Here is a 26,783-nt window from a genome sequence, read left to right on the forward strand (position 1 = left end):
CCCTAGAGAATGCTACATAAAGTTGGCCATGAGAGAATACAGGGTCAGGCAGGAATAAGCCAGCTCATTGCAAAGTCTTACCCTGAGCCTTTTTAATAGTCGTCGCATAGGAAACCTTAATGGGAAATTGTCTGCGAGTCAAATTAAAAGTCATGATGGGATCCGACAGCGTTAACTGTATTCTTGGGATGAGGACAATCTTGCCGGAATCGATTATTTTTTTCATTTTTTAAAACCAATTTTAGGAAAAAATAGCAATATTTAGGCAGTAAGATATGCCCTCGCATGTTCTCTGATAAATTCTGTGCTTTTTGGTCCTCCTTTGTAGAGTTTGGTTGAGTATGAGTTGAAAAAAGGTATCTATACCTACAGTAGAAATAATATAGAGGATACTATGAAACATACGAGAATTTGACTCCACTCTTTCCAAAACTCGACTAAATAAATGAGTATGCTGGCGATTCATTTCCTTTAATATCATTTCCCTTGAACAATATGCTCCTTTCAACTTAAAATTTTTAAAATATTGAACAAAACCTCATCCATTCAAACACATAGTCAATTATTTAATACCTAATTTACCCAACACGATACTCAAATTTTACACCAACGAGACTTTTCAGAGAAACAGGAAGGAATTACAAAGAGATTCGGATTCACAACGACAAATGAGCGTTCCTCACTCATTATCCGAATCCTCCGAGACGTTCGACCTCAAGATGCTCGGGATAGGAAGGATGGATGATCTTCTCCCAGATTTTAATTAACTCCGCGACGGCACGAAAATCAGCGGTGGCATTTGGAATCGTAACCTTTACATTAACAAGCAGTCAACATTTCACGCTTGGATTATCCCACAAATGAACACCGACCCAATTAGGGGTATTATTTTGGAATTGAAAGGTTAACGACTCTCCAAAGAATGCCAATGTTCCGCGAACGCCACATGAATGAAGACAAAATGCAAAGTCTAGAAATTTTTAGCACAAATACAGCTCCCTCCGTCAACCTTATTGTGAAGTAAAATCCAATACGCCGCAGATTATTTGTTACTTCCTTGATGTATTGAAAAATCATACAGAACGGCAAATTCAAGGCACAGAATACATTAATTCCTGGAAATATTCTCTTTAAAGTCTAATTCAAGCAGCAGCATTCATTGCTGCTGCAGCAAATTGAGGTCGCGATAAAATTAACAGACGAAGAATAACGTTACAGAAGAATTTTTTTAGAAGTTTTAAGTTTCACGAGCCAAGTGTCGTTCACACCTTTTTTGGCACTAAAATATCACTCGGCACTCCTCAAAAGAATAAAAAATGTGATTGATGAGGAAGAATATCATTTATTTATCCACGTAATTTCACTTATCTTTCACGTACCTCTTTTAACCTGCTAGAAGTGAAAATAAATGAAATATATCCCGTAAACAATTGTCAGTCATCAATTACCACAAAAATATTTGGATTTCTTATATTATGGTATTATACGAATATTTTAACCAATGCGGGAAAGTATCCAAAAATACAGACACACATTTAGATAGAATGACCGTACAAAACCCTACTGAAAGAATGAATAGAATTTATGAAATAAAAGCCCGAACTGAATCATCAACACATATTTAAAAAAAATGAACTGCCTGACAAAATTCCGTAAATTTCTCTCGAATTCTTAGTGATTCAAAATTACTAAATTGAATGGATCTTGGTGGGGTTGAAAAATTGAATTTTTTCCGTAACAGAAGACTTTGATAAGAAAAAGGACGAAAAAAGGACACACTAGGGCTCGGCTGGATGACAGGAGAAGCTTCTGAGGTACCTCGCCTAAAAAGGTGGAAAACGAGCGAAGAAAATGTTAGGTGACCTTGCAAAAAGAAGAGAGTAGAGGAGAAAAGACTATTGATTTCTTTTCCTGCCCAATTTACTATTCCCCACGATGGAAAATATAATAACGAACTCAAATAATTATAGGAGAAAGTTTTTAGATTCGGTCGAGAGGTGAATGTGTAATTTGGTTATACGTGTGATGAAGATGTGGCTGTCCTCTTTTCTCGTATTCCCTAAGACCCCTTTTTTTAAAAATCCTCCCCTCCTGTCGATTTCACGTTCTCTGAATGCTTCCCAGGGCAAAAGGGCACAGCCAGACGGCCGGAAAGCAATTCCCATTCTGACTAGTCACGAACCAACGGCAGACATTACGAGAGGTTTTAATGCGGAACGGAAAGCGGTATAAATAGATTAGCCCACCCCTTGTAAAATATTAAGCACCCATATGTGAGGTTGGGTGACCACGTGAGGAGTTAGGAATATCATATGGCTGAATTTCTTCCTTTTGGGAACCCCAACACGAAATGAAAATAGCAAAACACCAATAAAAAATTTTCCTTGATAAAACAGTCTAATATATAATTAAAAGAAAGTTTTTTGTTGATACCCACGGTCAGATGAGAAAATATTACAATATAGCGCATTTTTAAAGAAAAAAACTATGGGAACTCAATGCTTACGGCTACTGACAGAGCACGTTTTAGAAATTGGATCTACACCGAAATTTAATTAAAAATATTAAAGTGACGACTAACAGACCAATGAAAATTGGAGCACAAATCTCCTAATGATAAAAGCAATTTCAATATCAAAGGCAAAGTAACTTTAAATTGTACTGTATTTAAAAAAACTGACTATGTGGAACTGCTTCATAATGAAAGTACTGAGCAAAGATGCTTCGTCGTTCCACATTAAAAAATCGAGGATCGACATCATCATAATCAACATGAATCGTGGTAACATTGGTGATTCCGTGCCAATAATTACCAAAAAAAATCTTCGTGCTGCTCCTCTAATGCAGCCTTCTCTGACTTTCAGACCATTTGAATTCGCAGTTCTAAATGATGTCGACGATGATAATGACGAAACTCGGGTCCTGAAGTAAAGTTTTTTTTATAATATGGAACAACAAACTATCTCAGTTCATTATCTCCATTATTTTTTTTGCTCATTTCAGTCATACATCCCAATAAAGGGGAACCATCCCAGGTCAAACAGGTTGGCATTTCCTCCATGTAATTTTCACCAGTCAAGAGATCGGACCAGAGGATATACTTCCACTCCAAGGCACTGAGACTAAAAGAGCTCCCTCTAAAATACGTCCGGAGGTCATCCTCCATTTACAACACGGCACCCGTAAAAACGAAAAAGTACGTCTGTCGAGTAAGTTTTCTATTTTTGACCCCATGGACCACATTACGCGTTGTATAAGGATGTTGAAAAAAAAACCTTCCTGACTCATGAACGCTACTGTATCTCTCTCCGGACTGAAACTAGCGAGACTTGGCCGTAACAAACCGGAACACTTGAGTCGATGACCTGAAAATGTTAGTGTGCTTCACGTCGCAAGCGAGGATGAGGAGGGCCACCGTTCCCATTCATTCTCTAGCGCACCCTCTACCCCCTTCCCCCAGGGTGGCTGAAGGCGATGCACTTTCAAAAATTAATATTCCAGGAGCAGCTATGCTCATGATGCAATAGTCTCGTTTCCAGCACACGTATCGCGGACATATTTCAAAGACTTAGAGACTTCGGTGAGCGATGAAGACGTGTGCGGTCTGCATATCGTGGCTGGTACGGTGAAAAAGAAACCCTGTCGCCCGAGCTAAAACAAGCACAGGACGGGCTCGCGTGAAATTTTCATCGTGTAAACGCTATACCGATCCATCTCGAGAACACTCACCCGGTGAAAGACATTTCATAGAATATTCTATAGAATCATTCTCGGCTCGGGCGAAGAATATTGGATCTCCTTGGTCGTCGATCTTGACTGGGACTCGCCTCTTTAGTCTACTGACTCCTTGGCGTAGTTATCCTTTATTAATATGCTACTTCCGTTAATGTAATCAGTCATTTTCGGGAACCAAATACAAGTGAACAAAATATCGTTAAAAAAATGGCCTTCCCCTACTTCTCTGAAAGTTCTATTCTTGTAATTTTACGATTTTTTTAGTTAAATTATTGATATTTTGATCAATTAAATTTCATTTCGAATGATTGCTTTTGAGCCCAATTACTTCCTCTTCTGGAATAGGGCCCATTAGAATGTAATCTGCAACGGATAGACTAATAATGAATTTAGGATGAATTCATGTACATACGCATAAAGTTAAGAGCAATGCATGGCCATTACGTGTTTTTTTTGGTGTTATTTAACCGCTCAAAGTAAAATATTCTCTCTGCTGCCAGGACGCTGAAGAGATGTTTCCAAACTTAAAAGAAAATAGGAATTAGCATTAAATGAAAGGCCAATATTTACAAGTACAACGATGAAACAGTACCTATTTCTAACAAAAGGTCATACATACCAAGGCTCAAGTAACTGACTTTTGTTTACACATGAATAGATACTTTACGTGGGAAAAATAGAAACACAATATGCATAAATAATTATGACCTTAAGTACACATTTTCCCATTCTCCAGAAGCTGTAATTATGCTCAGCACTCATTAACATCATTATCCATAATTTCCAACGTATCTAATCTGCATTCTCATTTAAGCTTGCTTTTACGCACTATTTCACTTGGGCACTGCTAGAATACAGATATTGAGTTCTCGAAATTTTCTAGTGCCTTTTTTTAATATGCAGCCATTATAAGGTCGAGTTAAATCTTTTAACCTAGTTTCCGGCGAAAAATAATGGGAAAATACTAGAATTGAGCAAAGTTAAAAATACCAGCATGAAGCAAAACGAGAGTAGCATAAACAGGTGACGCGACGTCATTTTAAATAAGATGACAAGTTATTTTGCACTCGTTGGAAAAAAGCACGTTTACGAGGACAACGTATGCTGATGCCATTTAGCTTATTTCATTAGTGTATTCAAGAGAAAAGCTTCAACGATTCTATTTTTACAACCCTTGAGAACAAGAGACACAGAATAACTAGCATTATTCCCACGCATTTTATACATGACTTAATTCTTGAATTTAACGAAACTCGCAGACAGTTTTAAAACAGGAGGGGCAGATAATATATGAATAATGGTAATATACCATAAACGTTGTGCACAGCTGGATAATTACATCCATGATGGCGTCGTATAACACGAGCCGCTAGGTTTGCCAAGTACAACGGACCCGTTATAAAGACAATTCAAAGGTAAACTTTCTGCCCGCTACACATACTTTTGCTTTGACTTCACCGGCAGCTAAAGCTAACGTAATGGAAAGCGCTATCTAATATATTGAAGGAAAAGTCAGGCAATTTAACTCAGCACGACCCTTTTCCTACCAACCAGTTTCGATTCAATGGCTAATTTAGCTGTTTCAGGCTTAATTGGTGAAAGGTAAGATCATAAGAATTAATATTAACATAGTGTCTTCCAATAAACTTTCGACTGGATTTAGAAACAATATTGATATTCCTATGGATAACATAAGGAAATTATTGATTGTAATAACGATATTAAATTAAATTTACAATAAAATTTAGATCCTGTAAAATTATATCGTGGATCATCCTCTTTTAAAATGTCAAATATCTACCATTTACCACAGAATAAGCCTGAAACCACTCTCTTCAGGCATCAAATATATAACGAAAACATGATTTTGCTTTCCGCTTCTTTACCAAACGTGGAATCTACATCACCCCAAAAAGTCATCGCCAAATTTCTTTCGGGGAAGCATTGAATTCCTTCCGCTCAGTAGACTTGAACTCACCACAAAGAGAAGTGATGGTGCTGCTCTCTTCGTGCACGAACTTCCGCGTGACTGCCTCCTCCATAATCTGTTTCACCTGCAAAGACAAGGGTCTACCGTTAGATTTGACGATAACACGCAATAAGAACTGCCTTGACGCGATACCGAAGAAATGGTAAAGGTCAAGGCTCACGCCAACGTTTCCGGCAGGGATTGTCTTATAGTGCTCCTTCCGAAAGAGTATATACAATGTTCCACCACATGCAGGAGTAAAGAAATAATTTTTCTTTGGGAAAGGGAAATGACTCTTCCTGAAACCATACATTAAAAAACTAATTTCATTTCACTTAACCTGGTCAACTAAAAAATTATTACCATTCTAAACCAATTTAACGACAAAATAATAACCAAATTATTAAGCTAGTAATTCAATGCAAAATTAAACATAGCAACAAGTTCTAAAACAAGATCATATTTACTGATAAATCATTTCTTCCAGTATTTAAATACGTATGAAACTATACGAAGGCGATTGAATGAAGAATACAAAACTTGAGGGAAAACACAAAACGAAAAAGAACAAAAAACATCAGTGCTCGGCACTTTTCACTTCTTGTATTGAGACACGCAGTTCACACAAGGAATAATATACATGCAGCCTAGTTTTTATCCTCTCCCTCAAGAAGTTGATGGAAGGTGAATGACATTGATCAATGACATTGTGCCTACCCACTTGTCATCACTCCTCAGTGTTAACCTTCCCCCCCTCCCCCAATCAATACCGCCCAATTCCACGCCCGGATCCCAATAGTACGCCACCTCCACCACTCAAACCACCAAACTTCACCCGACCTCCTTTCCACATTACCTACTTCCCCCCTTCCCACCTTGCAGTATGAAAATGAACTTTGGCTTGTTTGGAGATGGCAGTCTAGCTTGAAAATAACGTAGAACACGTCGAAACCGGTCGCTTAATATTAAAATTGTGTGGAAAGTACAAAGTGATTTCATTTTTCTTTAACTCTCCCTAAATTTCATTTTTGCATCTGATTAGCTTCTCTTGTTTCGTTGTTTAGTGTTGCTCTCATTGTTCTTTGATATTAATTAATTAATATTGTTACTAAGCCAATCTTTAGGCATAAGTGCAGTTTTTTTGCGTTGAATAAATTAATGCACTAAAATTTCGTCATCTTAAAAACTTAAGCCACTTACTCGTGAACCTGAGATGATTAAACATTTCACACAGAATAAAAAGTGGAGATATAATTCACCAGTAATTAAGCAGGCACATTAGCTAACATCTCAGAATGTGTCTCATTCTTAGAGTAGGAGATTCTCGTATACAACTGAAAATAAAAAAACGAGGAGTCTTCCAGAGGAAAACAGATAAAAGGCCAACGTTCCATTTTTGCCTCTGCTTCGCTTCTCCTGATGAAAATGGAGCCATAAAACTCCCGCCATGTTAATTAAAATGGAAACTGAAACTAGACTAATATAAGCCACCATTTCCAAGTCACATATTTGTAAACTTCGTCCGAGAGGAGGAAAAAATGGAAGAGATAAAATGATTTCAGCCGGGGAATAAATGAAATCTTTCATTTTTTTATATTTTGCAACCTTCTCCTCCATCCTTGTCTTCCCCTATTAAAAACAGTCACCCATTCCAATAGGCTCGACATCCCTCCTTTCTGACCCCTGGACCTTCCCCCTCTCCGTTTACCCCGTCAGACAAGGGAGGGACAACTTGACGCAAGCTACAATATTTCGCTCAATTTTCAATTCCACTGGGCTCACTGTTTCAAGGGGGCCCACTATCTAAGCTGAAAGTTTCGCAGCAGATCGTCACTTGCCTATAATATCCCTTTTCGGAGCTTAACATTTCTGGAAAAGACTATGATCGTGATCAAAACTGGTCGTGATTGGTACTTCTTTTCTTGAAAATAATTACTAGTTTCATGCATTAGTGATCATGAAAATTTCCGGGCATAAGGAGTAGATTTACATCTACACTTTCTCGCGTATCAAATATAAAATTTCATATCTGAGAATATACCTATACTCAGTTGTTACACTCGGTCAAGAGGGAGAATCAAATCGGCGAAAATAATCACTGCTGAATATCACAATATCTCTTGTTTTAACTATTTGTTGCACTGAAGGCATTTCTAGTCATTATTCTTCGGATAAATTCATTTGAACCGTCATAATGGAAAGTGTTTCAATTTAGCATCAATTTCGAGAAAAATAAAACTTCCGACCAACCTTTTTCAGGATAATTTTAAGATGTTTTCCACCTTAAAACAATGATACAATGATTAAAAGGTACAACAGCAAAGATTTTTTCTTTTTCTTTGCATGAAAACGAAATACATTTCAGTGGTATACGACGATCTCCTTCTATGACAATAAGACACTCTGAGATGTTAGCTAATGTGCCTGCTAAATTACTGGTGAGTTATTACATCCAGTGATTAATCTATCTGAAATATTTGACCTTCTCAGGTTACTATACTCCAAGACGTTACTCATAATTAAATAATTGGGGTCAGGAAAAATAAATCGAATATATTGCTGGTAAAGCCCTTTTTCATCTTCATCAAATTATTGCATTTATAAATGCATCCCTAAATATTTTCTATGTTTCTGAAGAGGAAAAAATAGCTACTTTCAAATTAGTTTTCTTTTAAGCCATTAAAAACTGTAGAAAATAATTTATGACCCTAAAACGATGAACTGTACATAACAGCATCAAAGATTAATACAATAGCTAGGCATGAAAACAGAAAGCAATGCTACTACAGTGAAAATGAAGCTAAAGCTTGCACTATACCTACGCACATATGTTTCAACTTTATCCACTAACCTTGAGCATTAAAGGAAAGAGCACAAAACTCATGTCCGTAAATTCCATTCTGCTGCTACATATTCATAAATGCATTACCTATAGTACATAAATGTAGCACAGAATTTGGTTTTCTTACAAAGAAAAAGAACTAATCTTTGCTGTTACAGCTTTTAATCATTGTTTTGAGGTCAGAAACCACTTGCAACTATACTGAAAAAGGCTGGTCGGAAGTCTTATTCTCCTCAACTTTAACTTAGATGGTTCTAATAAATTTATCTGAAGAATATGCTGGTGATCTCTGCATTTCTTCAGGAATTTCTTCTGCGTCAGCTTGTTTGTGGATAACATTTTCGCTGACTATTCTGCCAGCGTCTTCAGGTCGAAACTGTTGTCCACAAACAAGCTGACGCGGAAGAAAACCCTGAAGAAATGCAGAGATCAAACCATCGCCGCGGAAACCTACGTTCTAACAAGAATATGCTGATGACTAGAAATGCCCTCAGCCCAACAAATAGTTACAACAAGAGATATCGTGATATTCAGCAGTGATGATTTTCGCCAAATTAATTCTCCTTCTTGACCGGTCGTGATTGGTACTTCTTTTTTTGCAGCACATTATCAGTTTCATGCATCAGCGATTATCTTGAAAATTTCAGGGCATGTGGAGTAGATTTACATCTACACTTTCTCGCGAATTAAATATAAAAGTTCATACCTGAGAAAATGCGAAGGCAAGGTTTTCAATCTCGAAATACAATCTACTTTATATGCCAAGAAAATTATAAGGTAAAAGCGAAAGCTTTAAGCAATAAATAAGCACGAAAACGACCCGTCGAATGGGAGTGATGAGTCTTATTAACGGTCTCAGCAGCCCCCCCCCTTTTTATGAATGTAAGTTAAAAGTTTCTGGTAATTTTCCACATATACTTCAATTGCAAGACCAGTTTCCATACATTTTGTATTACCTTCTGGTACTGTATCGAAATCGGTCGTTCAGTTAAAGTGCATGTGGAAAATTTCCAGTAGTTCTTAATTAATTAATTTGTTAAAAATTCCGTGAAATTAAGCATGAAACAACCCACTATACCCCTTTCGTGCACATTGCCTCTCTCCTAGCTTCTCTTCCTTCCATTCATTTCGGCTTTCATTTATTTCTCTCTCCCACTTATGTCGTTTTGCTCCGCAGCTCCCTCAATCCATTATTTTATACATTTTTTTCTCCTTCGGAAGCAGTTCCGTTTTTTTTATTTCCGACTGTGCCCACGATCCGTTGTGGAATTTCTAAAGGGTCACTCGACCCAATCATTTCCTACGTTATTGTTTTCATGGTGTCGGGGAAAGAAGGGGGTCCGTTCCCTTTCTCTTTTCAGTGATTGCTTTGCGCATCATTTTATATTTTCCCGTGATATTGATTCTCCGTTGAATGATTGACTACGAGAACAAAATAACTTCCGAGAGGAACGACGTCGTGCAGCCCTCCTTCTCGAAAAATATTAAAGGACATTTTCCGTATCGGATAAAATAGTTTAAGCAAAGTCGTTCGTCAAAATAAAAATAACAGCAGGGGGATGTGTGAATGCATTTCACATACACTTCGGACCAACAAAATTCTAATTGTGTTATTCATAATAATAAAACAAGTCACAGTACGTACACAAACAACTTGAAACCACCTTTCATCACGAAACAAATTCTTTGATAGATATAGAAGTTTTCGCCTCAAAATGTATGTAAATAAAAAATAACGTTCGTGCACCGGAGACTTTAGCGTGGTTTTACCGATCACCAATGAAGTAGACACATATATTGTTTATAGTCGTCCTCCACTCTTCACAACGTCCACATATTCTAAAACCTCAAAGACTCCACTATGGAGTTCATCAGTTCATTTACATGCAACTAGAAGGCCACCCAGCGTTGCTCGGGAAGGATAGTACCCATAGAACTGGGAAACTTGGGACTTAGATTCCATGATCATATGGGATCTTTATGTTTTCTATTTGAGCGTATCAGGCAGTGTGCCTATCCGGTAGGATGTCCAACCTCAGAAGTTGTATGACGTGACGTAACAAACAGTAATGCGAAAACGACGCAAATGACGCCTCGGACACAACATGAAGTGGCACTACGAGCTTTGGGAGCATTAGATGCACCTACGATCTCGTTTTTTTTCGAACCTTGGTTGCTATCCGTACAATCTTATGGAAATAGGTAGCAGATGAACAGATATCCTCTTTTGAATACATAGTATATAGATTAAGGAATTTTACCAAACATAATTCACAGTGTCCGGCGATATCTGGTGGAAATGTTTTATATCCATGAGAATAAAATAAAATGGTAACCTTCCACACAATCGAAACCGGGTCGGTACTTTAGTAAATAAAATTGTGTGGAAGGCTACCATTTTATTTTATTCCCATGAATTTTACCAAACTTTATGCACCCGATAGGTTACAATTTTAAAGCGCAAAATAATAACTCATGCATATTTGTAGCGATGAAGTTTCAAGGAGAAGGTTTTTAATTTACCTATTTTTGCGGCTGTCAGGGGCTTCAAAGGCCCGCCACATGGTCTATGCTAATGATCACAAAAAAACAGAAAGGAGAGCTATCTCCCAATTAGTTATAAAAGAAATAGCCTTAAAATTTTCAGCAAAACCGCTCATTCTTTCACTTGAAACTCATTTTCCCTCTCCCTTTTCTTGTCGAATACGCCTCGTATTCAGATTCTTCCTTTCATTCTTCAAAATGTACGAAGTCTTAGACTTGATTCCCTTATCTTCCTCAAAGCATTACGAAGAGAAGAGTTCGTCGGTTTGGACTTTTAGATAGGACAGAGAGAAAGGGTGAAAGGACCCCGTCTACACCCATTTCTTGATGGAACTCATCATCAATGGCCTCCAGTTCGCTCGAATGAATTCGATTTTCTTCTAATTTCCCCGGAAAACTTTTATTCTTCTCCTGCCCTTCCCCTCACCACTACTAAGCTGATTCACTTCCCCTCGACACAACCCTCAACTCTTCTCCATTTCTTTCCCTTCCCTATAAACCAGACTTTTGCCCCGCAAACACAGACAACTAGATTACACCACGCCGCCGACCCTTAGTCTACTCAAAACCTCCCAAAATTGACTCCGTGCTACCATGCGAAATCTCTTCATTGTTATAACTAACGCTTTAAAATCAATGTCCGGTCACCAGTGATTGCATTTCAGCACAGAGTCTGAAGGGGTGGACACTGGTGCGATGACGCAAGCCGAAAAAATTACATCCGTAAGCCGCCGTCTTCTATTTTTATACAGAAAAAAGATTTCCTTAAATCGAGACGCTTTCAATTATGTTAAGAGTAGCATTAAGAGTAGCCTGACATAGGTGCACAAAATATTTTCCTTATTTAAGAGAGAATCTTAATATAAGTAGCCTCAAGAAATTGTTCTTCAATAATAAATATTCTATTCATATTGATAGGTGGCCAAGATAATTATTTAAGAGGGCTTGGAAAGTAAGCATAATACATTATAACATAAGGACTTGTCTCATTGTAAAAATCAGGAAGTTTTAGGCAGCAAACAACAGATGGTAATAGTTCTGAGTCATTCAGATACGGATTACTAATAAAATGTAGAATCAAATTTAGACGCCAGCGTTGATAATATGCCCTTCTTCACTCCAGAAAACTTTTTTCGGTGCAGGCTCTCACTCAATGCCTAGTAGACAGCCGCCGTCCACTCTTAACTAAGTCCACATGGTACCCTCCAAGATTCCACGATAGAGTTCGGAAGTTCTTTGCTATTTCTATGAAGTGCTTTGAACTTTCTATGCAGTTTAACAGTTTTCACCAGACCTTTAGTATGCGTGTTGTAACATTTTTAAAGCGCAAAATAATAAAAGCGGTGCGACTACATCGAAAAGAGTTTTCTTAAGTTTAGAAGAGTTTATCATTAACGCTGACGCCTAAATTTGATTCTAGATTTTAGTGGCACCCCATGCCTTCTTGAGTAAGAGCAGTTACCGTGTGGTAACATCTCTGGTACCATGTTGTTACAACTCTGACTCAATCAGGCAGAAACTTGCTGAGTTTAGATAACTCCTTAATGTTAGAATTTATTTAGCTTATCTACCAAGAAAGCATTCTTAATATAAATATATTGGCCATGAAGTAATGTTAAGAGAGTATATATTATTAAAGAATATTGTATTAAGACTACTATTCTATAAGGATCCTCTCTTAAATGAAAATAACATGTGCATTTGTAGCAATGCCATCTCTCTACTACGCCTGTACTGGGCACATTCTTCCACGCCAATCCAATGTTCGTGTTTCTTTTGAATTCGGAGGACCAGTAGCAGTGGCGAGGTATCCAATGAAACGTCGAAAATAACCAAAATACTGACCCTCTGTAAACCCAAACAACTTCTTAAAAATTAAAAGATCATCAACAGTCGATAGAAAATATAATCTTAGCTAACGATCCTTGGGTTTCTTAAATGGGATTATTTCCACAACAAAAAAGGACAGCGAGAAACCCAACCTCTAGGTTAATGAAATCTTGATAAAAACTCCACTGAGCCTTCGGCATTACTGCCTTCTTAGGAGATCACCGACGAATCCTCCGCCGCGATTGTTTCCTCTAGCCTTTTCCCATCCAGCTAATATCTTCGCTCTCGGCGCCACTACTAAAAAAAGAGGAGTTACAGCAAACGGAAGCTCTACGCTGGTACGACGTTCTCTCCTTGAATGTGAGAGTGTAGGGAGATACTCCACGACACTTGGTCTCCGATCGTTACTGTCCCATTCTTACTCTGTGAAATGTACGGCACAGCAGAGCACATAAAGTTACCACGCCTTGGTCGATCTGATGCGTACTTAGTTAAAAGGGAACCCATCAAATAGAAAAATAAGAGAAAAACAATATGAATGTTTTTACGAGACATTCAGCCGGCTTTGACTATATTGGTAGTTAATTGTACTATTAGTGTATGTAGGTTCTTTAGTTAAGTTCTTTTTATATCGTGATTGTCTAAATTATTAATTGTGAAACTAGTTTTCCCCTATTAATGTGTTTTCATGTTGGGTGAACTTTATACCGGGAACGAAATACAGCTTCAACAATTAGTTAGTTGTTTCCATCTAAAAACATTAAAAGCACGATATCTATATTTTGGATACGTCGACATCTAATGCTTGTCGTTTCTCCTCTTCAAAAAGGATACTTTACATTTGAAGAGGTGCACCATGGTTTCAATTTCATAAATAAATACAGCACGAACTAGTAATTTCAAAGATACCTTAATAAAATCACTAATCCGTATTTCCCATAAATGGGTTCTCAAATAAGGAACATAGACAATAACAGTTTCAAAGAAGGCCTGTTTCATCTCACTGAAAATTAATGAATTTCAGTAACGTTTCTTTGACACCGATGTTTAGGTAGTTAATCCTCCACTCAATATTAGTCTGTCTCGGTAGTAAAGGGGTCTCAAGTTGAGTTCTGAAGAAGTGGCCGAAGCATAGCCGTTCAAGGAAATCTCCAAGAAATAATGCATAATAAAGAAGAAAGGAAAGACAAAGATGTGCCTGTTATGATGAATTACCTCATTTCCGCTGAAAAGAAACCAGGAAAGAGGGAGAAAAATAGTACGAATCGATTCACATTCCATTTATACATTTTAACATCTCGATAAAAGTCTTAATTTATAAGAGAAATTATCCATAAAAATTTTAATCAAGTCTAATGCACGCAACCACGCAAACTCGTATTTCACATACAACCACAGAAAATAGCTTAACTTTGTGACCAAATCTTTTTTTCGGATGCTGAACATTTTACAAGGAAATACCATGGCTGGAAATGTGTAAATCCACGAAAAATTAATGGCATGTAATAAATTCAGGATGCAGTTGGTTTAAGTGAGATATTAAATTTCATAGAAATTAAAACGCTTGGGTATGCGATATTTAATTACAATAAGAGCTGACCGAAAGTACGATAATCTCAGGAGGCTGTAAGCACAATCAATCAGACACCAGAGAAAATTTCCCCGTGAAATCGTCACGGTTTGAGAGAAATCTTCATCAGATGAAAATCAATCAATGTCCAGTTTCTGATAAGCTAAAAATGCGGGAAAAATAGTGATAAAAGAGACAACTTAAATAGAAGAAGTCTCCTTGAGCTTAGACAAGACTTCAATGCAGCCTTTCTTCACCTCTTTGATCCCCCTCAGACATTTTTGATCCCCCTTTAGCTATTTTGTGAATATGCCAGCTTTGAGATAGTGACGCAGGCGGGACACATACATTAACGCTAATTGGGTCCATGACAACAGATTTCAATAGCTTCCAATTTGCACAGATAATTTTCCCTTTTAACTTCTTGTTAATGAAAAATAAAGAGCTGTTATTATTTTTGGTCAATCTTCAATAATGTGCCCAACAATTTCAAGGAAAATACGTATGTAGGCATGCATAATGAAAGTGTATGTGTGTCCATCGACCATTATCAACCGTTAAGTGTAAAGCTTGTGAAGTATTCCTTAAAATTTGGCCAAGTATTCATTTGAGTAAAAGGATTTAATAATTTTAACTTTTCCGTCAAACCCCTCAAGACCCTTTCCATTAAATTCCTTGATATTTCAAAATACTTTCATTGCTCACGTTAATTCACTTTCCTTATTAAGCTGAAGCGGCTAGTTTATTCCTTTTGAACAATTGCAGATATTGACCTACTTTTTCTTCCTGAAGTAGCTCATTACGTAAAAAATAATAAAAAATTAAAACAAACTATAGAACGGCAGGGCTACCAATTATTTACGCGTAATTTCTTCCCTAGTAGCATGACGAAACCCTCTCCAGCGAGCTCGGTTTCATTTTACGAGACATCATTTCCTATGACTGGGATTTCTGGAAAAAAGAGAGCAGATAAAGAAAGCAGCTAAAATTCGCCGAGGATAATAACATGAGAAAACACGAAGGGGTTCCTCTGGGAGTAAAGAGCTACCCCAGAGTTTAATAGTCGATGATACATATTTATCAGGAGAGATTAAATCCACCCTTATTTTACTGTGTTTTTTCGCATGATAAAAAATATATTTAGATTCTACGTCATTTAAGACGTGACATAGCTTAATAAATAACATGCATAGAATTATTGACTTAATGGTTTTCGTCATCAAGTATTTCTAAGAGATCCCCATGATATCCAGCTTCTCCCTCAATGTTGTTCTATAGTTGATGTAATGTTCGAGGACATGCCTGATGCTATTTGCTTTGTAACCCTCGTCGTAGAGAAGTTGTATCCTCTCTCCAGCGAAGAGATATACGTGAGTGCAGTGGCGCAGCGAGGGGGATAAAACCCCCCCTAAGGCTCAGAGAAATTTTTAAGTTTAATCCATTTTACTTAATAGGATTGACATTACTAATGAGATAGTGTAAGAATGAATAAAATATCCCTCAGAAAGCCGTAAAACTCACCATTTTGAACCATTTATCTTTAAAATTACGCAATTTATTAATCTCGCACCTACCGCTTATCCTGGTGGGTATACTCTACTCCCACACACTCCGGTATTAGTTGCACCTAGCCTTAATTCCTAGCTGCGCCCCTGCGTGAGTGAGCGCGCATTGTCAAGCGCGTAATGGCTACTTCCTCTCTGTTAAAACTATTGAGACGGCTTGGGGGTGTTACACAGGGTGCTTCAGGAAGAATCTGCAATACTTCAGGAGGTGGTAGCGGAGACAATTTGAACTTTTTTTTTCTTTAATAAACCTGGGGTCGCAATTCCTCACTTACTGAGCTATAGCAACGCAAATATTTTTACGATGCGCTTTGCATATACCATGAAAACTGTTTTTCCTGGGTATCCAGCCTTTCCGATATTTTATTTAATTCTCTAAATTTTTTAGGAAATTATATAATTAAGGTTGGACGAAAATGTGTGATCATGATTGTCTGAAATCTAATCTCAAAATAGATGAGATTGCGCAATCATTAAGTTGATACTCGCCTAAAGCTCTCGTTTAATTAAGCTCAAAGATAAATTTATCGAGTCAATTATAATCGCAATCTTTCGTCCAACCTTAATTATTCAATATCCTTAAAATCCAGAGTATTAAATAAAATGTCGAAAAGACTGGATACCCAAGAAAAATAGTTTTCATGGTAACTGCAAAGTGCAAAAAAAATGTTTGGGTTGCCATAGCTCAGAAACTAAGGAGTTGCGACCCCATTTGTTTAGGACAAAAAAATGCTTAAAATCGTCATCCCTACCACCTCCTGAAGTACTGAAGATTCCTCCTGAAACACCCTGTATACCCGTAGATGAATAGAAAAATTCAGTTGGTTCCACCTAAACTATACAATGAATGGGAAGTAATTCAGCACATATTGCTAGAAAATCTTAAGACCACTCCTGGGTACGGGAGTCATTATATTGTGGGGAGATATGGGGCGTGGGCGGATGGGGATGTGACAAGGTCGCCCCCTTGCGGCGGGTGAACGAATGCTCGTGGGAGGATTCTGGTGTTGCGGTGGGGAAAAGGGGTGTCGTCGAAGTAACTGCGGTTTCGGAAACGGGAATCCTGGGAGAAATTGTGGTTTGCAGCCTCGTACGACGTTGCGCCCTGGTGCTCGCGAGTTCGAGGATCGATCTCTATCACCAGTGCAAGTGGAAAACATGATTTAGGGTGATTTCGGGGCAGAGGGAGTATTGGGAAAATCAAAAGTCTTTAATCGGCACCTTCATAAACAAGCAGTCCAAACAGGCCGACGAAGTTACTGGAATAAACGGTAGGAGTCCACTTCATAATTGAAACATCCTAACTACCTACAAAGGTTCAAGAAGTGATTTTTGCTTCCACTAGCTTATACCAATTCATATAACTTGCACAGTAAACGAAAAAAATTAGCAAAAATGAATCTATGTACACAAGGATTATAATGAATACGTAAATCTCATTTACGAAATTATGAAAAATAAAGAAACTTCATTCGATTCAATCTACGACCTCCAATATTTCGTTCTAAAGGTCAGGTTAAGGTGGCATATGACCTTTATTAAATTATAATAAGATTGTGAAGATTATATATAATAATCTACACGAAGATTAGGTTGAAAAACAGAAAAAAAAGTCAGCTTCACGTCTCCTTAGGCATTCCTGAGAGTATTCCGAAACTGTTAACATCAAGAAATAAATGGTAGGGCCAGTTTATCTACTATATTTAGGAATAAATAGAAAATAACTAAGCCGTACAAAGTCCCGATGTTATTAAATATTTAAGGCTGTGTTTCGTGCACTTCTCCAAATATCGGTGCATCTGGCCAATATATAATTTTCCAGTCGAAGGCGTGAAAGGTATCACGTTCGACGCGCTATCCAAAGGAAATGCTATTATATATATTCATAGTTTTGGTGACACTGCCGAGCCCGATTCTTGTTCACAGTCGAGCGACCTGTATCTAGGGACATTGAAATGAGTTTTTTAATTTTCCTGACCTCTGTATTTAATATTAAATTTGAATCATGGAGTCTACGTCTTAAAATTAAAATGCAACTTTTACCGACTTTTTGGTTTATTTATAAGCCATTATCAGGGCTTGTAATGAATTTTTATGCATATTTTAATGCATAAAAACAAAATAAATGGTTACAACAATTTTTTTACAATAATATAATCAAAATAAGAAACATTCAGTTTAAATGAACAAAAAAGGAAATAGAATTTTGACATTCCTTTTTTGAATGCTTATCGATGGTAACTAAGCTAATTCAATTCAATGTTACTCATCGAATTTGATTAATTAATTGATAATAAATTTTGCTTAAATTTTCTAAGCCTGATATTTTATTTCAACTATTTTTAGTTTGGAGTAATAGTATTTATTTCAATCATCTTTTTGTTAAATTATTTTCAGTATCTAAAATTTTGGTATTATTTGGTCCAGGAACATTGCTCGTGAGCCTTTCGCGTATAAGAACCCTAACGAGTGCTGCTTTCCATCATTCTCCTGTACATTCCTCTCAGAGCAATCACGCCTGTCATCTGTTCCGCGGCTCTTATTGTCGCCCTTCACTCCTACCAAGCGCTAAAAGGAAACTCTCACCTTGCCACCACATTCACTTTCACTCCTATCCCTCTCAGAAAACCTCTTCCAGCTAGACACTCATCGCTCTTGCACGCGTCAAAGGGAACCCTTTGAACGCGTCCCTTTCTCATGGCTTAACACCACGAATATCATCTAAACGCAGCATTCCCGCGACCGTTTCCTGAAGAGCAACGAAGATTACACCACCTGCCCAGGAGAGCGAGGAATCCAACTTCAAGGCCCGATAACCACCTCAAGATTAGGTATAAACGAGCAATTTTCGGCTTCTGAGCATGGACCAATATTGCAATGGAAAAATCCAAAATCACCACACACATCTGAATGTGACTAAGACGACAGCATTCGTTTTCTTGTTCTTCATTTAGGTTGCAAAAATTTACTTCATTAAATCAAATTTTTTTCCTTCCCTTGGCCTCTGCGTTGTAACGTTTTTAAATATCCACTACTTAACTTAACAAATAATTTCAGTAAAATTCAAAAACAAGCTTTATATTTTGAAACTTGGGAGCAAAAAACAACATCAAAAAGCCACCATGACTATCACAATCCCATTTATATTATCCGTACTACCACTCACTGAACCACCGCCATGAACTGCACCAGTGTGGGGGTCTTGAGCTCTTCGTATTTCTTCCTCCGGTCGCACAATACACCACTCTTTAATTTTTCTCCCGATCCTTTCTATCACGTCTATCTCTTCCTTCTATCCATACACGACTCCCCTTTTTCCGTTCACAACCATCTCCCCGACCCTCACTACCATTGTTAGTTTTAAATTATTTACAAACAACATGGTGGCTTGTTTACATTATGTTACAACGTTTAATGTTGATAAGGTGTTTTGGAGCATATACTCCCATATAGAAGGTCTTGAAGAACTTTAAATGTAACTTTTTGCCAAAGTTTCAGTGTTTTTACGCACCAGCTTTTTTGCAATGCTTTGGATTTGCTTACTGATGGTGACTAAATAAACAGCTAGCTTACAATAGCTATAATTACAATCAATAAAAAACCCAAATCATCACAAAAAATCCTTGATGAAAGTCTATACATATACCGAAATGTTTGCAACAATTTTCATTTGAAATTTTTTAAAACCAATATTCCAATTAATCAACATTAAATTTCATAGTCATCCATACACTTAAGAACGGTTTCAAACATCTAAGTCTTAAGTATTAAATAATTTCCAGAAAATATTCTAAGCTAAATAGTAATGCAAGGTTTGCTAGAGCTAAAAATTTCAACGACAACATTACGCAATCCATTCCACTGTTTTGAGTTCAGTGCTTTGGGAACGTGCGCCATAGATTCGTAACTCCCTCATCGCTCTATTTCCCAGCACTCATCTTCTATTTCGTTTGATCCTACAGCAACATAACATCGAAGCTATGAAGTATGGGAGGAGCGCGCGTGGGTTGAAGCGGTGAAGGTGAAGGAATTCACGCGGAGTGGGCGGAGAAAGGAATGCATTCTGGGGTCGCTCTTGAGGGTCACGAACGTCACGCTGTGGAGCGTACGTCGGACGCCTTGCTCATTACGCCGACGTACAGCTGAGAGTGCACTTAACCAGAAACGTCAACCCCCGAAACGTGTTAGCCCTGTTATTAACATCTTTATAATTGCGACGGGATATTCTCCAAAACAGTAAGTTTAATATCATTCAACTGTTTTTTGTTATTCACGCATCGTATTGCCTTTTTACGACATATTTTCAACTATGTAGACCATTTGTTTTTGTTTTTATTGTTTTGCGAGTAACTTCATTATTTACTCTCAATAAAAACGTAATGTTGGTCAATAGTATTGATAACTCAACTGTGTTAAGGAATATTTTTTATCAATCCTCCAACCTACAAGAAGGTCAACTGCTCAGTCTTCAGGATATTGCAAAATTTTAAGAACCTTATTTTCTAAGGGCACCGACTCTGTTATTATCTGATAGAAATGCTTAATGGAACACGCATTACAGAAATCACCAAGATTATGAAGGTAACTACCAATTTATAATTAACAATGAAAACTTATTGAATTTAACTATTAAAAAGTTTTTCAAAGTAGTTTATACGGAAAATTGAATAAAATTACTAAATTTCTTAAAATCGGGGATGGATAATATTCTTATGGAAAATAAATCCATTAGAAAACATGTGCAGACGCTACCTAAAATACAATACTTATTTGCCTTGCTAAATAGCTAATTATCAAATGCAATCGAGTGTCTGCTCTGATTTTACTTTCAAAAGTCAAAGACTGGCATATTTTAAATGAAGCCAAGAATCCACCCTGTGACTGAAGAATTTCCAATGTATTTTTAAAGCCGACCTTAGAGGCGTATAATTGGAAACCAAACATTATACAAGCTCCATTATCTCTTACGCTGTGGCATTGCATTTCACTTGATATAAATAAAAGAACAAACTCCTTTAAAATAAGAGCTATCTTCGTAAAATTAAAAAGAAGAATTTTAAAAATAGACAACAAAGACAAGACAAAGGCTTTATTACGGGAAAAAGCCTAAAAAATATAAGCTTTAAAGGCCAAAGCATATCCCAATAATGGCTAAGAACAAATCTAAGGGATTCATTATCCCACGGCGTTAAATTCAGTGGTAAGTACTAAGCTTCCACAGGGTAGTGGAAAGAAGGATAAAGACTTCCATTAACGAGAGAATAATTTCCTTCCAAGCCGAGGGAAGGAATATTTTTTCAAGCTCTTCATTAAATGGATTAGAATAGATAGATATTAAAAGAAAAATCTCAAAAATCCAAAATTATTCAGTTCACTTGATCCCCAATTGTTACGCAAAAAATAATACTATTTTATTTACAGTTATACGTTTAAATATATTAAAACGCTAGATATCGCATGATTTCTTTCGCATATTTAGCAAACAGTTGGATGATAATAACACAGGGACAGAAATCTGAGTAAGTGTAACAGAATTTTTTGGACAGGCCCTTTGAGCCGATAACTTTAACTAATTATAAAATAATTTTACATAGGTGCGTAAATAGTTAGATCGCGGAACGGGCTTCCAAGCTTAAAATATTTTCTTAATAAGTGACCGTCTGAGTTAATCAGTTTACACGAGCATAAAATTTTTCTCCTTTAATTCATTAACTCATCATAAAGAGGTAAAGTTAGTAAATTCAGATGATATAATATAAAGAAGTAACCCGCCAGAAAACTTGCAGTGAAACGTAAATTATTCTCTTGAATTTGTGAAGGCACGAAAAAAAAAACAAAAAACCTTAGCTTGGAGAAAACTTTTCACTCAGAAAGAAAGCTTACTTATTCACAATAAGTTTCATAGCACTTAGCGACAGAGCAATGGCTAACTAAAACCTTCAAATCGCATTAATAACTTAAAATTTACTAGCAATTTTTCACAACAACTTTTATTTTTATGTGTATCACTCACTTGTGGACATTTCCAACAATTTATAATTTACTTTAATGCTAGAATTATACCAGATTAAGTCTGAAGCAAATCTATCTAACTACATATCGTAACTGCGATGAGTAATCCGATTACGCCCAAGCCAGGCGACTGGCAGGGTTTTCCAACGAGTCAAGAGGGGAAATTTATCTTCCAAAAATCAGCTCAATCCACCAGTAACGGACAAACAACTGACGATACATAGCATACAATGGGCTTCATTACAAATTCAATTGGCTCAAATAGCATTACCATTTGAAAAATTAAAAAAAAAAAATGGCGCAAGAATTAAAAGCTTTAAAGCTATTTTAAGGGAATCCTAATGCATTCAGAATAATAATATTATGACTGCAGGTAAGAATAGAATTTTATTGCACGTAGAAAATGATATCTTATTATGCTTACTTGAAATGAACTCTAGCCTCAAGCAAGTTTACCCCAAGAGGTTTAGGGAGAGGCGTCAGCCCTTGAACCTCGCATAAGAAGGGATGATATCAGAAAAAACTAGGTACTGTCATCGATTAAAACTTGCACAGCGTGGTAATAATATAAATAAGAATAAGACGGATAGTGACTTTTGCATGAGAATCTGAAAAAGCCTATAGGTAATGCTCTCGTGCACTCGCTGGCCGTTTCGTAACTCACTATCTCTTCTGAACATGAAAGAAACCCAACAAAAAGCACGCAAACCTACCACCTCATAGCTACCGTTGTGGAAAGCAGGACTGAACCAGGGCCAATCGCAAAGAAAAAAACGAGCTTGAAAGTGAATGACTTTGTTTAAATTCAAGAGCCGTTTGCATAATATGCAACCCCAACCGGCAGCAAATGCTCCCACGAAGTTATCCTCAATTTCAAGCGCTCCGCCATTCCCAAGCGCAGAACTTGAAAATTTTACTCAACTTGAAAATGATATGCGAGAGCTGGAAGCAACTGGGGTATCTCATGGCAGCAAGAGAGTTGACTACTTCGAGTTTATTCGTTCCATTCATTCACGTACCACAAAAATTTAGAAGTTCTTTCGCAAAGTCTCGAGTTACACATTAATACGCATATGTCGACGTGAATTATTAGATTAAGGGCTTTAAATTTAAAGGGTAGTTTTAACTTGAAAATTATAACTACTCATTACTTTTCTACCACGTCCGTCACCATTTGAGTGCATTTCCAAGCATGATGATCCATTTAAAAGCATGATGAGTTTTCTTTCTTTTTCCAATTAATGCCGGCTGTTCTACGCCATTAATAATTTATAATCATTTAAGATATTACTCGCGTAATGATCTTCATGTTATCTAGCATCTTTTTATTTTTTTCTTTAGTTGTTGTTCTCTACCACTTCTGCATTTACTGAGTCTGAATTTTAACAGGTACATACATCCCACAGTTTATATTACCTAATCATATTTTGTTTCCATTTGGACTATTATGAGTTTTTTAAGCGTTGCGATTGTCACATAAGTTGAGCACAAGGTAAAAAAAATTCAAACGTCTAATTATTATTATCATATTGTAATCAGAGGCAAGCAAGTGCGTAAAGTATCAAGCTGATCTGACAAAGTAAAGTGGGTTAAAAATCAATTACAAGATTCCATCGATGAAATAGACAAACAGACGAAGCAAGTTCAGAAAAAGCAAGTAAAATTAAGGCAAGAATTTACGGATGAAGCAGTTATCATATTATCAGAATCAGCGATGATTGGTAGACTTACTATCTAGCTTATGAGTTTTCTATTTCGCAGGCCTGGCTCCGAATCAGATACTGGAAGGAGTTTTTAATTGGAAAATATGACATATTCTATAGTGAAACGTTCGAAGGTAACTTTTACAAGTTTCTCATCCATCAAAATAGATATTTAAACATGTTCGTTGGACTCCTTAACTTGGGAGCAGGTGGTTTTACATTCAGACCTTACTCCTTATTCGAAATAATCTTTATTTTATTGACTTGACCTCCAAAGCTAATAAATTTTTCTTTTTGTGAGAGAAAAAAAATCGATCACTATGGATTCATTCAAGGTCCGAATAATCAGAAACATTTAGCATGCCATTAATATTGTAGTTACTACAGAATCTTCATGCGTATAACCTACTTCATATTCAGGCAAACTTGGAGAATAACTTCTTCCCCAAGCCTTTTACATTTCACAATTCCTGCCCTCTAATTCTTTGAAATTACCTTTCATGTAATTGATACGTTTTTCTTTCTCATTACGAAATACAAATAAACTTTGTAAATGATCCTTAAAGATAACACTTGAAATGATATCCAAATTTACGTTCTACCTCTCCTTTTATTACAATTTCTTATAATCGACGGGAGTAGAACGAAGATGATTCCTTTTTAATTCAACACACCACGGGCGAAATATAACCAAGAGCTGACATATTTCTCAGAAAAGGAGATAAATTGCCCACATTTTATTGGATATGGGTTTTCCAAGGTATAATTCTAGATATATCCATCGAAATAACTTACTTATACGAGAATGAATAAACATAAAATAAAATAGTGAAATTTACATGCCTTTTCCAAAAACAGTTTGAAATGCACTAATCAGTACAATAAGCTTTTCATCACTCGGAGAATAGTATAGAATTCATTCATCGATATATTTTGTACGACAAAGGGGGATTAGTGCCATATGGGAGAATGATTACGGGATGACGCTTGCAAAAAGATAGGAAACACTATGAGCGACGCTACTAATCCCTGTATCCCTGGTAACTACGAAGGGCTATGAGATCAAGAAGGATTTTAAGATACCACGAAAGGACCTTGGATACCAGTTGGAAGCCCGAATCCAGTAAGATTAGGAGGGAATTAAGATAGGCGAGAGATGTACGTCTTAATTAATCCCTAAGGACTAGCACGAGATAAGTTGGTGAAATGCTAGACAGGATACACTGAACCTACTGAATTGACAAAACAAAAAATATAATGCCAGCCATCAATGAAGTTACTGATGGCTAAATACCCAATTCGTAAATACTCCATGCAAAACTATATTTATTGTAGAATACTTGATTAATGCTCTATTTTTAGCCTAAACCTCACTTTTATTCTCTCCGAGTCTTACAAAACCCAGACAATTTTGTTTTCTTGCGAGGAATATTCATAGTACTAACTCGCGCAGTATTGCGCGCGAATATATTACGATGATTCTTTCGGAGACTGCGCAGATTCCTGGCTGACTATTGAAATAAATACTTTCAATTATCCACGATTACAAAATTTATTACGACCTAGGTATCAATCTTACTCCATCATCGTCAAGCTGATTTCAAATACAATGCCAGCCAACAATCAGAAGTTACTCATGGCTAAATCCTTATTCGTAAATACTCCATGTAAACCTATATTAATTGAAATATACTTTATAAATAATCTATTTTTTAGGCTAAACCTCACCTTGAAAGTGATGTAGCAACATGGAAACCTAGGCCGTAATAAATTTTACAACCGTGGAATATTGCAAGTATTTTTCAACAATTTTTCCCAATTCCACACCCGGATCCCAATAGATACGTGACCTTCACCACTCCAACCACCAACTTTTATCCTACTTCCTTACACACATTACCTACTTAATCTCCTCCCCTTATAGTATAAAAAAGAACTCTGGCTTGTGTGGAGATGAAGTTGTACTTCATAAAGACGTAGAGTACGTCGAAACCGAGTGCCGAGTATTAAATCATTGTGAAAAGTACAAAGTGCCTTTTATTATTACTTGCAATTATTTATTTCAATATGAAAAAAATTCCACTCCATCACGCGTGAATCTTCGGATTGCATTCCAGCCTCACTACCTCTTCGCACGCGTGCGCTCGTGACGTAGCGACGAGATCAGTCGATAAAATCCGCGTGCGTATTGACGTCACGGCTGAATTCTTTTCGGGGCAGCGGGGATGATCCAGCCCACCCTCCGGGTGGAGATGAAGAAGGCAGGGGAAAAAAGGAACGCAGCGTCTCACCATCTCAGAGACGCTCCCAACGAACGGCACCGCCCACGCGGGAGAATCCTCTCGGGGCATTTATTCCGTCGAAGTGAAAGAAGGAAAAAAAACCATTCGATTCTTGTTGACACGGAGCGGCGAAGGAATTGAATTACCAGCGAGCGTCCCGGTGAAAACATGCGGGGACTCGGAAGAAAAATGACGGACAGGGAAAGGCGGGAGAACGGTGGCGAGGCTTAAGCCGACGCATCATTCCCAGTCGACCGGGCGTATTTTGGCTTTTTCGCATCGAATCACTCGCTCTACACAAACGTAATCATCTTCAAATTTTCAAAATATATGCAGAAAATCTATGTCACCTACGGTCTGCATATCAAGTACGGACATGATGATTATGCCTCTGAGAAAGTACTGACAAGGGAAATCCCTCAATTGTCACCTCCAGATTTCGTTCAAAGATGGCTAGGAGATAGGAAATAGATACCCATGTGGTGTATTTTTTGTTTCAGCCACCAGAACTCAATACTTTTCGAGATATTAGCGACCGACATTACAAGGGGAACGCCCAAATGAACGCACCCCGCACTACAGAAATACTCCATCAAAGGTCTTGGTCCTAGCAACGGAATAACAGGGCCTAATGTTATCCCGCGGGTTGCATAAAATGAAACAAAACCTACACCTCATAGGCATCTTCTTCCTTTCACCCAGTCAAAGATGAACGAGATCTGGCGGTGACA

The 26,783-nt window shown here is 37.2% G+C and overlaps 1 protein-coding gene across 3 annotated transcripts in view; it reads right to left on the minus strand.

The window, feature by feature from the left end:
- The window catches only part of LOC124155910 (small G protein signaling modulator 1-like), a 269,608-nt gene that overhangs the window by 124,801 nt on the left and 118,024 nt on the right, over positions 1-26,783 (minus strand). For all 3 annotated transcript variants that reach the window (XM_046530127.1, XM_046530126.1, XM_046530125.1), the window contains exon 3: positions 5,714-5,789. In XM_046530127.1, coding sequence (XP_046386083.1) covers positions 5,714-5,789 — 76 coding nt within the window. The remainder of the gene's footprint in view (positions 1-5,713; positions 5,790-26,783) is intronic.

This window comes from Ischnura elegans, chromosome 3 (assembly GCF_921293095.1).
Source record: "Ischnura elegans chromosome 3, ioIscEleg1.1, whole genome shotgun sequence".
Classification (NCBI taxonomy): domain Eukaryota; kingdom Metazoa; phylum Arthropoda; class Insecta; order Odonata; family Coenagrionidae; genus Ischnura; species Ischnura elegans.